This window comes from Desmodus rotundus, chromosome 3, assembly GCF_022682495.2.
Source record: "Desmodus rotundus isolate HL8 chromosome 3, HLdesRot8A.1, whole genome shotgun sequence".
In the NCBI taxonomy this organism is placed as follows: domain Eukaryota; kingdom Metazoa; phylum Chordata; class Mammalia; order Chiroptera; family Phyllostomidae; genus Desmodus; species Desmodus rotundus.
Genome location: NC_071389.1, coordinates 152,297,913 through 152,311,613, shown reverse-complemented (window position 1 = coordinate 152,311,613; position 13,701 = coordinate 152,297,913). Strand labels below are relative to the sequence as shown.

The window sequence follows — 13,701 nt, the reverse complement described above, 5'->3', positions numbered from 1 at the left end:
ACAGCTGTGGAATTTGGGGCAAGTGACTTTGCCTTTCTTTGCCTCAGTGTTTTCATCTGTAAATGGTGAAAATAATTGTACCTATTCCATAAACTTGCTAAAATGATTACATGAATGAATGCATGCAAAGTATTTCAAACAGTGCCCAGTACATAGCAAACACCCAATAATAATAGCTATTGTGTTTGCAAGAGGAGAATTCATGTCGGAGAAAGGAAATGACTTTCCCAAGGTCACTTGGACGAGTTGGGTGTATCTAGCCACTAGGTCCCCCTGCCCAGGGCCTCCGATATAAAAGAAACTCCAGGAATGGTGGCTCCTTTTCAGAGCTCTGGCTACTGGGGTACAGGGCTGGGGGCTGATTTCTGCAGCCCCACCCTGCCCCGCCCAAGGGCTGGAGCCTGCAGACAGGCCCTTTCTTTCCACTGAGCAACTGGAAGAACTGGCCTCCAGGTCTTGCTAGGGGCTGGGAGGGCGAACAAGGGGGCATTGAGCCTGGTGGGGCCTCACAATGGCCGCTCTGTCCCAGCTGGTCGGGGGCTGGGCCCGTTTCCGACGGGGACAATAGTCAAAAGGCAGTGACGCTAGCAGGGCCTGGAATCCCGGGCAGGATTTTCCAAGGCCTCAAAGCCTGCTGTTTGTCTTCACACGGAGACCCAGGAAGCCTGCCTCCTGTATCCCCCCATCTCACCCACGCTGGGCCTGGTGCCTAGGGGCCCTGGCCCCCTCCTTGGCCCTAAGGTGCCACTGTGACTAGGGCAGGCAGGGGGCTGGTGGTGGCTTTGAGGTCTAGGGTCTGAGGGGCGCTCTGCACCTCAGGGGTATGTCTGTACCTAATGGCCTTTCCCTAGGGCCTGGGATGGAGGAAGCTGCCCCACACCTGGGATCCAGCCACTAGGACTTGGTTATGGAGGGAGGTAGTGAGGGTAGGTCTCAAGGAGGTTGAGAAGCTTCTGAAGGTCATGGGCAACCTGACTTCCACACTGGACTTGAGCTGTATGGTGCCACATAGCCGGGTCTGATGTCCAGCGTGTTGGGCTGTGCGGCAGCCAGCTTTGTGGCTACCGAAGGAAGCCTGTGAGACAACCCGTCAGGGGTGGAAGGTTGTTGTGACAGGACAGTCAGCAGGTTGCTAGTGATGTTCTTTCATGGCCATGAGGCAGCTGTGTGTTGGGGGCAGTGCTAGGTTCCCTCTGGGTGGAGCTGGGCCTGGGGAGTCCCAGAAAGTTTTAGGTTAGACCTGGACAAGCCACAGTGCCCACCAAACCCTTGACTGCAGCAGAAACCCTGGGCCACTGGGCTTTCTCAGAAGACAAGGCTGAAGGGGTGAGACTCTGTCCATCGGCCTTCTAGCCCAGGCCAGGCCTGGCCTTGCAGCCCCACCGCTCAGCCAGCAGCTGCTCTGTCCTCTCTGGATAGGCCAGGCCCTGCCTGGAACCTCTGCTTCCACCCCAGCTCCAGGCTCAGGCTTCTCCCAGGCTCTGCCTTGACTCCAGCAGGGGGTCTGTCTGACTGATGGGACTTTGAAACCTCCAGCTCCCTGTGGTGAAGACAGGAAGTAGTTAATGCAGAGCTGAGTAAAAGCCCCCTCCACCCCCGCCCCCAATATCTCCTTCCCCACACAGCCAGGGACACTCTGAGGGTGGGAGGCACATTCCAGGGTCCCCAGCAGGACTCAGCTGCCCAGGAGGCTACGGGGCCCCGGAAACTTTGGCCTTGGCTTCTGCTACTTGCCCTCGCTCCTTGCCTTCGGGCTCATGCTCTAGTCATCCTCCCCACAACCCTGGCTTTGCCTCCTGAGGGCCCTGACCCTGCCACTTGAGGTCTCCTCAAGGTCTGACTCAGGAGCTGGCACTGTCCAGCCCCTACTCAGGCGTGGCCGAAGGGACTGGGGGTGGCGGCTGGGCCAGGGAGCAGAGCACTAGGGGTGGGGTGGCTGTCCTGCCCCACGCTGTGTTAGCAGGGAGCAGTGTCCAGCTGCAAGCCAGGCGGGCGGGGTACCCTGCTGGTTTGGCACATCAGAGAGAAGGGGCCCCCACACGGGAGCTCAAGCAGGAGATCTGGACCCCATCCCATGCAACTGGGATATCATGAGGATAGACAGAGATTTCTGCAGCTCCACAAGATACCAGGGGGAGAGAATCAGCCCCTAGGGGGAGTTAGACTCTCTGACAAGGGTAAGTAAATGGCCCTTTGCTTTTGCAAGAACAGTTACACAGAATCCTGTGCCCCAAAGAACAACAGATACGCACATGCATCCCAAAGGAACAGACGCACATACTTTGCAGGATGGAGAGAGGACTTCTTACCCCTGTGGGACTGACACAGAAATAAAGGCTCACCCCCACCCCAACTTGGCCAGAAGGACAAACACAGACCTTCCCAGAAGAAGAGGTGTACCTCCTTTCTCCCACGTGGGAGGACAGACCCCCGTGTTCCCCAAGGGAACTGGTAGCAGACGTGCCACCTCCCAGCCCAGTCCAGGTCTAGAGGCTGCCTGATGATGTTGGGCTGGGAGGTGCCTCTTTCTCACGCTCTCTGTCACTCTCTCGTCCGCCCAGCCATTTCCTCTGCCTTGGAGGAGGGGGGCTGGGGGTGACATCCCAGAAAGGGTGGGAGGAAGAAGAGCCCCTGCCCAGGATTCCAGGAGGCAGATGTCAGAAGGGGACAGCTGGTCCTCCTCCCCCCTGAGACCCAGCCTGGTCAGAGTGTCAGCAGGCAGGGTGCTGGCCACCCAGCCAGGCTGGTCACCATCAGGAGCCCCCAGCCTGACGTCAGTCCCACTTATTGTTGTTGCCGGGGCCTGAGTCATCCATGTGACGCCACAGGGGTCAGCTCTGGAATGGCTGGGGGTGGCCTGTGGGGCCAGCTTCAGGGATCGGCTCTCCCTTGGGGCATGCACTAGGATGGGTGGGGACATCCGAGGTCACACTCATGCACAGCCAGCTGCCTACTCCCAAGGTCTCAAGTTGGCCTCCAAGGTCCCTCCATGGACTCAGAGGGCCTCAGCCAATTGCCCATCTGCCTGCTGGCCGTGGCTCTGGGCTCTGGCTGAGGAGCCCTAGCCTTTCCTGCCTCAGAACCCTGTTTCCACCCTCGGTCCTCAGTGAGACCTCTTCCCCCAACTCTTTTCTGTCCTCTTCCTCGGAAAACCTCCCCAGAATAATTCACTGTAGTCCCACTTCTTTCTGGAATCACCTTCCAGAACCCCCTTCTTGCCCATCTCTACAGGCTGTTGTCCTGTGTTCTCTGCAGCTTTCTTCTGGTGCCCAGTCACTTCCCAACTTGCTGGGAGCACGGCTTGGGGCTCCTCTTCACTCCAAACACTTCATTTTCCACCCAAGCCTCAGACATCTCTCTGGAGTGACAGTAGCAGCCTCCATGCTGGCCCCCTCTAGCCCTGCAAAACCTGCTGCCATTTCTTTCATGCCACGTGTTGTGTTCTCTTGCCCAAGTATATCTCCTGGTCCATTTCCTCTGCAAGGCTCCAAGCTCCCAGAGGGCCAGGGTTCTGCCTTGTCCACCTTGGAATGACATGGGCCTACTAGCATGTGGACAGTTATATATGTGTGGCATGAATGAATGAATGAATGAATGATTACATCTTGACCACCAGGGGTAGTGGCATAGGATGGGAGAATTCATTCCACATAGTCTCTCTATTTTGACCAAGGCCTGCCTTCCCTGACAGGACCACTCGCATGGGTATAGGACCCAAGGACTGAGGTACCATGAGAACTACCCTATAAGGATTTAGGGAGGTAAGAGGAGGCAAGTCTTGGCCAGCATCTGAGCTCGAGATAAGAGAGGTGAGAGGGTTCGGCCTCACCTTCAGGCAGGAAAGGCTCCATGGACAGGGTGCATTTTGGAGTAGGGACAAGAATGGGTAAAAGGACTGGCAGAATGAGGAAAGAGTAGCTGTGTGGCCTTGGCAAGTACATTAGTCAGGGTTCCCCAGAAAAACAGAACCAAAGAGGACATATACGGAATTGGCTCATGTGAGTACGGAGGCTGACAAGTCCCGAGACTTGCGGTCAGCAAGCTGGAGACCCAGGGGAGCTGAAGGTGTAGTTCCAAATGCTGGGAGTCTCAAGACCAAGAAGAGCAGATATTTCAGTTCAAGTCTGAGGCAGGAAAAACCAATGTCCCACCTTGGAAGCTGTTAGGCAGGAGGAGCTCCCCACTTGCTCGTGCCAGGGTCAGGCCATTCATTCTGTTTGGGGTGATTTTTGCATGAGGCCCACCCTCACTAGGGGAGGCAATCCGCTTTACTCAGTCTAGGGATTTAAGTGTGCTCATCCAGAAACGCCCTACAAACATACCCAGAACAATGGCTGACCAAATGTCTGGGCATTCTGTGGCACAGGCAAGTTGACACATAAAATCAGCCATTAAAGCCCGTCACTACATATCCCTAAGCCTGTCGCATTCTGTGTAAGTTGGGGGAAATGATATTTCCCTTCAAAGGTGGTTGGAGAAATCAACACAAGGGTGCATGTGAGGTGCTTGCCTGGTACCTGTAAGTCTCAGTGAATGGTGGTATGGACGATGATGATGTCATGGATGATGATGATGTCGATATGGTGGCAGCACAGGGACAGATGGACTGTGTCGGAGGTAGAGAGAGGTCAGTCACTCCCCTCACTCACTGCAGTGCCTGGGAATTAGGCTCTGGTTCCCCCCACCCTGGAGTTCTAACCTCCCAGAGTCCCCGTCCTTTATCCTTGCAGACCCTCCCCTCTTCATAGTTATCCTGATTCCCTCCAGGTTAAGTAAGGCCAGGCTCCAGAAAAGGTTGCTGGTCTGTAAGGCAGGCAGTTTTCTCCTTCCCCAGGCTCTGCAGGTACTCTGAGGCTGCCTGGGGAGAGGTAACCACAATGGGAACAGAGACAAGCCAGGGACCACAGCTGCATAAGACAGAACTATGGGAAGGAAGGGGATAGGGAATAGATGGAGTGGGGAGGTCAGCCAGGAGAGGGGGTTGAGTAGGGGTGTTTGGAAGAACTGGGTGGGAGAAGGAAGTCTAAAGGGCAGGTAGGTGATGATGGTATGCTAGAGCCAGCTGGTCCTGGTACTCTACAGCCAATTGTAACTCTGACGATCAGAAAGTAATCTTTCATTCTGGACTCCGCATTCAATGATGGCTTGTAGCTTGAAATTGGTTGTAGTGGGAAATTGGCAAGCACTACTAATCAAGGCATTTCTCCACTGGAGAGCAGGTGTTGGGGGCAGCATATTGGAGTGTGGTGGTGCACTGGAGGGGGAGGGTGGAGAAATCAGAAAGAGAACTTCTGTAGAGGTAAGGAATCCTGCATTTGAACTCCAGGCTTTGCCATTTACCCAGTGACCTTAGGCAAGTAACAAGGTGTCCCAGCGTCAATTTCTTCATCTTGTAGGGTTAAGTTAATTAGCATATACAAAACACTTAGAATCATGCCTTTTCCATTCCATTCAATAAATGTTAGGTATTATTATTTTGGGAGAGAAAGTGCATGTTAGAAAAATGAGCATCTTAATGTCCAAGTAAACATGGAAGGAGTGCCTCTTGTGGGGTTGGGGGTGTGCCAGGCCCAGTGGGCACTAACAGAGTAACTGAAAAACCCTTGTCTGCCCTGGGTGTACAACCTACCAGGAGAGCCACACATGCTCCCAGGAAGTTACACAGCACTAAAAATGCACTCCTATTCATGGAACACTTTACAGTCCACAAAGGTTTTCCATGTGAATTATCTCTTGTGATCCTTACAACAGCTCCCGGGTTAGAGGAGGAAATCAGAAAGGGTGAGTGACGTCAACAGGCGCATGCAAAGGCAATGGCAGAATTACCAGCCTTACAGAAACTGTCACCAGATTGGTCAAGGTAAAGCACCAACTGTATATAGATGATAACACAGAGTAAGGTGAAGTCCCTTTCTCCAGCCTCTTTGTGCGACCAGGGATCCTGGCTATTATGCACTGGAAAAGCTAAAGCTTTGCCATCCACTCAGCGTCATGCAGCGCACTGGCCTGGACTCACCTCCAGGGCACCTCTCCACGCAGCATGCCCCTCATTTTGGGCGATCGGTACCCCTTTCGGGCATCTGAGTTCGGAGTTAGGGACCATGTCTCCGCCCCAGGGGCCGGCTCGCCGCGGATGACTCCTCTCATCCTCGCGAGGCAGCACAGAGCTCCTCGGCCTCTCCTTCCCTCTCATCTCTATGGCGGAAGTTCCGGCCGAAGCACAACAACGTTCTCGGTGGTGGAAGTGAATGGAGTCGTCCAAATGAGGGGGTTACTTCTCACCATCAAATCTTAAAATCCGAGAGGTAATCAAGAACAAGATAGCATACGAGTTACAGAGCAGTACATGACTATGTTTGTCCGCTCGCGTGAGTGTGAAACGGTGCGGGCAGCTGCACTCGTATCGAGGCTTGGCCAGCTGTGCGCCCCCCGCCGGTGGTCGCTGGGGCAAGTGGAGCCATCCGGTGAGCAGGGGCGGGGCACGGATTTCCGGGGCCGGCATCACCTCCTTCAGAGGTGGTGGGGCGCCGCCGGGGTCGCAGTTGTATGGCCCGCGAGTCCGGGGCGCGGGCTCGGGGAGGAAGGGCACCGTTCTAACCAGCCGCCCCCTTCTCCTGGGCAAGCGCGGGCGTTCCCCGAGCCGGTCGGAGACAGGGCGCGCCTCGAACTCCCCAGCCGGGTCAGGTGGGTCGCGGAGCGCCGCGCCGGAGAGAGACCTCTGCGGAGTCAGCTCCACCCCTGGTATCTGAACTGTGGAGGTTCTGGGCGAGTGGCGGTGGGGAAAACGGGACCCGGACCAGAAGTCTTTCCTGAGTCCTGCCTGAGTCTCTTGATGCCTAGCCGAACGCTTTCTGTTTTTCGCTTTTAGTTCTCTTGCGCTCGATCTTCCGCGCGGAGGTTGGGGCGGACCTGCGGGGATCGCAGCCGGGCGTGAGGAGGAGGAGGAGGAGGAGGAAGGGGATAATCAGAAACTGAGTGATCCCGCTTCAGCCTGTACACGTGAGGTGGGTATGGGGGTGCTCTGGGCCCCAGCCTGGCTCTGAGAAGGCATCTGTCAGTCTCTGCCCCTGTGCTCCACAGACCTGGGTCTGGGGGCGACCAGAGTGACGGTTCTTCCCGGGCCCTGCTTTGGAGAACTCCCTGCTCACCGGAGGCAGGGGTGAAGGTGAGAGGACAGACAAGCTCATCAGAGACCAAAGGTGGGTGCTGTGGGAAGGAGGCTGGAGTACTGATTTCTTGGAGAAGTGGAGCCTAAAATAGCGCTGAGAAGGAGGGAAGATCCTGGGCTTGGGACAGAAGTGAAGCGATGTATATGGCCTGTTTGAAGGTTTGTGGGGGCACCAGAGGGGGAAGTTGTGGAAGAGAGGGGAGCTGGACCGGAGCTGGACCAGAGCTGGGATTCTCTAGGTGGGGAACTGCTGGATGGAGTTTAACTAGAGGGCAGAAAAGAACAGGAGAGCCCTGCTTATCCTTGATCTAAGAGTGTAGGGGAAATCCATCCTGCAGCCCTTGGAAGGACCAGGAATTCCTGGGCGGGGCGAATTGAGCACTGACTTTGTACTGGGTTCCAGGTACCCAGTTCCTGGTGATGAATAGGTACAGGCCCTGCCCACCAGGTGCTGTCCGCCGAGTGGGAGAGACAAGCCAGGGCCACCCCTGTGACAGATGACTGCCAGTACAGGTGGCCCCAGGCTGATTGCCACGTGAGAGGCGGGGCCAGGTTAATGTCTGACTGCTGCCCTGTGTGTTCTGTAGTGAGCACCACTGTTTACAGGGGACAGAGACAGACTGAAATAAACCAAGGAGAGAAGGTGGGATGTTGGGCTGGCAGGTTTATGGGGAATGAAGATCTTTAATCTGTAGAGGAGGTGAGGGGGCGATGAAGAGATTTGCCTCTAAATATCTGAAAGGCCTGTTTGTGGAAAAGGGTCGAGGTTTGTTCTGTGTGGCTCTTGATATCAGAACTGTGACTGGTGGATTGAAGCACTAAGAAACAAACTCCTTCAGGAGAGCTGTCTCAAGAGGGGATGATCTGCTGTGGGAGGTCCTGCGTTACCGTCGTTACTGTCTGAAGGCTTTTGTTGTGAAATATCTGTTAGGGCACTGGCAGTCGCAAGGCCTGGCTGCCCCTGGGGGCAGGGGAGGGGGCCCTGCTGATCCTTGGGGTGGACACAGAAACGGCGGGCACAGCAGCTCTGTTCCCAGTGCATGGGTCAATGGCTATGGGTTTGGGGGCCCCATTTTGGAAGGGCGGAACTTCCCAGTCAGTGTCACTGGGCCTCAGTCAAGGCGTTGGCAGGGCTGCATTCCCTCTAGGGACTCGGGGGGATTATGGCATTTCTCCGCTCCTGTCTGCATTACTTCAGTCTCTGTCTGTGGTCACACTGTTTTTGCCTCTTCAGCTGCTCCAGAGCTAACTTCCGATGTCTGGTTTTGATCTTGGCACAGTGATGCACTGGCTTGTCCCTGCCCTTAGGTCAGACTCCAGATCCTTAACCTGGTCATTCAGGGTCCCAGGAAACCAGACGTGTAGTCCCGCCGCTGTGGTAACATTGACCCGCCCGTCGCTCCTCCGTCTTGGCAGCTTCTCAGGCACAGGGCTGCATTCGCCTTTAACAGCCGGTGCCCGACAGGCGTGGCACGGCGAGCAGTGCTGCGAGCCGCAGCGAGCACCGCAGTGGAATCCAAGCCTCGGCGGGCGGTTTGGCCTGGTCCCTTTGAAGCTCTGCCCTGCTCCGCTCCCGACTGTCTAAGATTCTCTGATAGTCGGTGCTGCTGAAATGCGGGGAAAGGCTGTGGAGGCATGGGCTGCGCCGGGCCTGGGAGGAAGTGAGTAGTAACAGGCAGATCGTTCCGAAGGTGGCAGCATTCTGACCTGGCTCCTCTTGCAGGGCAGCCCCCGGGTGGGGTGAAGCTTCCCGGTCTTTACTCCTGTCTCCCACCCGTCGTGGGCCACGGGCTGCAGGATGAACTGCCGCTCGGAGGTGCTGGAGGTGTCGGTAGAGGGGCGGCAGGTGGAGGAGGCCATGCTGGCCGTGCTGCACACGGTGCTCCTGCACCGCAGCACGGGCAAGTTCCACTACAAGAAGGAGGGCACCTACTCCATCGGCACGGTGGGCACCCAGGATGTCGACTGTGACTTCATTGACTTCACCTATGTGCGCGTCTCCTCTGAGGAGCTGGACCGTGCCCTGCGCAAGGTTGTCGGGGAATTCAAGGTAAGGTGGGGCACGGTCCTGTCAGGACTCGAGGGAAGCACCCTCACCCTCTGGTTGGCTCTCCATGACTGACATGGAAAGGGTTCTGGCTGCCCTGGGCGGGGTGGGGAGTGTGGGGTCACCACATGCCACGGGGGTGGGGGGAGTGTGAGCAGAATGATTGGGCCAGGTGGTCCCATTTGCTTATCAGATGAGAAGAGGGAGAAGCAGCCAGGTCTGGTTTGTCCTTTCTCTCCCTTCCCTCTTCTGCTTTGTGGATTCTTTCTTTGTAATCAAGGATCACTGGGCTTTATAGTCCCCCCTCCTTTTCTTTAGAGGCTGTGGGCTTAGGTCGCCGTGGAGCGAATGAAGTGGAAGCAGAAGCCTTGTGCTTCACTGGCGGTGGAGAAAGCAAATAGGATTTACCTGGGGAGTAGGAGATGTTAGAATACGTTTTGAAGGATGGGGGCCAAAGGGGTGGGGTTGTGGAAGGAGAAGGAAGGCCTTGCATGTAAAGGAGAAAAGCAAGGATTTTGAAATTCGACAATGTGGATTCAGACCCTGGCGCAGCCGCTCACTGGCCTGTGACTTTTGGCAAGATAACTTTGAGCCTCATTTACCTTAATACTTTTGCCTTCCAGAGTTGTTGAGAGGGGTGAGTGGGAGCGGGAGGAGCGAGTGTGTAAGTGCCTGGCCCAGAGTAAGTGCTTAACCAAGCACTCTGGACAGAGCTGGGGGAGCTGGGCAATGAGACACGTTTTGTTGTTTTGCTGGAGCCACTCAATTTCAGGTGGGCAGTTTGCTGTGTCACATTGCCTGAGTCCTTTACCTCCTCTGCCCCTTCCCTGCCCTCCCTGAGGGACTACAGAGCTAGGACAGCAGAGTTCCCTGGGGTGTAGGAAGCAGGTACTCACAGGGCGAGAACTCCTGTCTCAGCCTGCTCATCTGTTACCTACCCCTTCTTCCCCAGGATGCATTGCGCAACTCAGGTGGCGATGGGCTGGGGCAGATGTCCTTGGAGTTCTACCAGAAGAAGAAGTCTCGCTGGCCTTTCTCGGACGAGTGCATCCCCTGGGAGGTGTGGACGGTCAAGGTACATGTGGTCGCCCTGGCCACAGAGCAGGAGCGGCAGATCTGTCGGGAGAAGGTGGGGGAGAAGCTCTGTGAGAAGATCATCAACATCGTGGAGGTGATGAATCGGCACGAGTACCTGCCCAAGATGCCCACGCAGTCGGAAGTGGACAACGTGTTTGACACAGGCTTGCGGGACGTGCAGCCCTACCTCTACAAGATCTCCTTCCAAATCACCGATGCCCTGGGCACCTCAGTCACCACCACCGTGCGCAGGCTCATCAAAGACACCCTGGCCCTCTAGGTCTTCCTGGGTGCCTTGGTGCTCCTTGATGGCACACAGACCTTGGTTCCTGGGGACTGTACTGTTAGGCCCGTGGGGCTCTGGAACCTGATTCAGGTTCTTGATGACACTTGGAAGGGCCATCCCCTGGCTTCTTTGATGTGGGGTTGCTAGTCTCCGGTCAGCCTCGTGACCTTCGCTGACGGTTAAGTCAGGCCAAGGCTGCCCCGCCATCCCTCTGGTGGGGCCCCTTCCTTCTCCACTGCACAGGAGCACCGTCATTAGGGTGGTGAATAAAACTGAGAACGTGAGCTCCCTTGCCTTGCGTGTGTTCTGCCCTGAAACATTAACACTTTTCGGCAGACTTGTGAGGAGACTGGTGTGTGTCGAGGGTATTATTCCAAGACGAGGGCAGTGGTGGACAGGATTACAGGAAGATGAAAGCCGACCGATTTTGTACTTTGTGGGACACACAATGTCACCCACCCAGGAGTGACCATGGTTAGTCCCTTGGATGAGGGCACAGTTAGGACCTATTGCTTTTATTTTGTTTTAAAACTTTTAAAAAAGAGTGTGTATTTTTAGAGAGAGGGGAAGGGAAGGAGAAAGAGAGGGAGAGAAACATCAGTGTGTGGTTGCCTCTCATGCGCCCTGACTGGGAATGGAACCGGCGATCATTTGGTTCGCAGGCCCGTGCTCAGTCCACTGAGTGAGTGACACCAGCCAGGGCAGGAGCTATTGCTTTTAGACTTGACGACTGTCCTCCCTTCCTAAGGAAGCTGTGACATCTCTGCCGTTTACATTATGTGGCCCTGCTTCACGGTGACTCTGAAGAGTATCTCCCGTCTTCCTAGAGCACACATAGGCCCAACCTGCACCAGAACGCTCCCTTGATTTGGGGTTTCTTTCTGGAGAGAGGAGGGCCAGCTGGAGATGTGTCTGGTGCCACTTCTTCCAGGTCAGGTTGGCCCCTGCTGGTGGTTAGGGCGCGGCTCTGGTAACACGCTCGTTTCAACACCAGTATACTCAAAATCAGTGAGCTCCATCGTGTGCCTTTTACTGATTCCATATTTTACGATGGTTTCTGTTTACATCTGGGCTGGTACTAACGGACTAACTACACTGTGCACAGGGAGGGCGCCAAGGGAGAAACAGTTGGGGTGGGGGCAGGGCCGGGCCCACGGGCCAGTTGTAGCCAGGAATGCAAGGAAGCGTTTGCACATTTTTTTTACTCCAAGCAGTTTTTGGCCATGTGATACTTCGTGACAGGTTTTGTGATGCTCTCCCCTTGTTTTCTGGGGAATTGGAGAACTCGCGAGGTTCTCAGGGGTTTGGAGATGGGGAAGGCCCGTTCTCAGCAAGTCCTTCATGGTGTGTGATCCCTGCTTGGCCTGCTGTAGTCTGGGTGACCTACTCCTCCTCGCTGGCCGTCAGCTAATCTCTTCTGAGGGTTTGGACGATACAGGCGTTCACTAGCACTGCCTTGGTTTAAAGAGCTCCGGGTTGCTGTAGGAGTTTTCAGGATACCTGGGCAGGAGGGTCTCCCTCCATCCCAGCTTTCTCTTTCTGCAGCCAGGCTCTGCTCCACTCTCTGACGCTGGCCTGGCTGTTGGAGAACCAGCTGCCAGCAAGCTCCCTGTGGCAGGCAGGACCGTAACATCATCCCTTTTGGCATTGAGATTTCCTGGGGGTAGGAAGCTAATTTACCCAAGGGCAGAACCCAAGCTCTGGTGACTCAAAGCTTTCCCATTGGTTTGTAACTCTCCTTGACCTCTGGGGTCTGAGCAGAGGAATGGGGAAAGGAGAGGAAGAGAATGCCTTAAAGTCCCTGTCCTCCCATCTCTTCCTGTGTGGGGCCAAGGAGGCACTGGCCTGCTTGTCCAGCCCCAGGAGGCTCTCAAAGGATAGGAAGGGTACCTGTCACTCAGGTTTTAGAGGCTGCTCATTTATCTCCTGTCCCAGTGGCCACCTGGGCCATCTAGCAGTATTGAGCTTTGGCCCAGGGGCAGAAAGCCCAGAAAAGGTGGTGGCCCTTGCTGGTCCTGTGTCCTGCGTCTTGCTAAGCTGGTAGAACCCCAGCCAGCACCTGGGATGGGGTCTGGAAGAGCTTTTCAGGGTTCTGAATAAGGTGCCATCTTGACTTCTTTTGCCAAGGGGGAGGGAGAGCCTTGGGGACAGGATTCCTGGGTTTGGCTGGTGGGCCAGACTTACATGCATAGGTGTATGGGCCTTTGGAACTAGAAGATACGCCCCCACCCGGAAGTCCGGGCCATAGTCCACACTGGAGGAGCCCTTTGTCTAGGAAGGGCCTGTCTGTGAAAGGGGTCGGGGCTTAGGGTGCCTGGGACCCGCCCCTTAGGCCCCTCCCGGATGCTTGTTGTGGTCCACCAGCCAGCCCCTGCTCCCACCCATCTGACCATCTCACAGTCCCGAGCACATCAAGGCACATCTGGGCAGCTGGCGCTGAAGCATGAATGCCTCGCAGGGCGCCACGGCCGGAGCCGCCTGGCTGAGCTCCTGCTGCAACCAGTCGGGGGTGCAGCCAGAGGTCCCAGAAGGGCCGCACCTGGTGCAGGCAGCTGTGCTGGGCGTGCTGGCACTGCTCGTGCTCTGTGGGCTCCTGTTCCTGGGAGGTGACCTCCTCCTCCGAGCTCAGGGCCTGACTGCTCTGTTGGCCCGTGAGCTGCGCGCATCCCCAGAGACTGAGCCTGGCAGCGAAGACTCCTAGGCACCCGGCTGCGGCTCCAGGGTTGTGAGTGTCCGGCCGCCCTCAAACTCTGCACAGGACTGTGAGGAAGCTGCCGCGGGTGTTGGTGTCTTCAGGATCACGCCAAGGGCCCCTGCGGAGGAGTGAAGGCTCAGGTTCCTTCCCTTGAGGCCCACGGGCTGCACAGGTGAGAAGGCGCAGAGGGGGTACAGTCATATCAGCTCTTCAGCACCTCTGGTTCCTGCCTCTGGAATTCCCTCGGGTGGGGACCACAGCTGCTCCCACCCCCCACCCCCTGTGCCGGGATCTGGGGGTGGGGGGCTGCCCCTTCACCTCTGTCATCTCCTGCAGTGGTGCCCCTGCCCCAAGTGTTATTTCTAGAGTAGGCCGTCACAAACTGGGAGAGGTGGGGTGCACGAAGAGGAGGGCGTCTGTCTGGAGGC

General features: G+C 56.2%; 2 protein-coding genes across 9 annotated transcripts; both read left to right on the top strand.

Annotated features, from left to right (window-relative positions):
- The first annotated feature begins 6,169 nt into the window (after positions 1-6,169).
- On the top strand, positions 6,170-10,862 carry ATG101 (autophagy related 101). 8 transcript variants are annotated; one of them, XM_045184177.3, is made up of 5 exons: positions 6,470-6,741; positions 6,869-7,004; positions 7,081-7,165; positions 8,892-9,218; positions 10,168-10,862. In XM_045184177.3, the coding sequence occupies exons 4-5, from the start codon at positions 8,967-8,969 to the stop codon at positions 10,570-10,572; spliced, it is 657 nt and encodes a 218-aa protein (XP_045040112.1). In that variant the 5' UTR covers positions 6,470-6,741; positions 6,869-7,004; positions 7,081-7,165; positions 8,892-8,966; the 3' UTR covers positions 10,573-10,862. The 8 variants fall into 8 exon arrangements, with proteins under 8 accessions (XP_045040111.1, XP_045040112.1, XP_024431611.1 ...); XM_024575843.4 differs by having other exon boundaries at positions 7,081-7,199; XM_045184176.2 differs by lacking the exon at positions 6,470-6,741 and adding an exon at positions 6,170-6,305 and having other exon boundaries at positions 6,869-7,199.
- A 2,159-nt stretch (positions 10,863-13,021) lies between these two features.
- On the top strand, positions 13,022-13,279 carry SMIM41 (small integral membrane protein 41). The gene has a single exon (XM_045184358.2). The coding sequence runs from the start codon at positions 13,022-13,024 to the stop codon at positions 13,277-13,279; it is 258 nt and encodes an 85-aa protein (XP_045040293.2).
- The last annotated feature ends 422 nt before the right edge of the window (positions 13,280-13,701 follow it).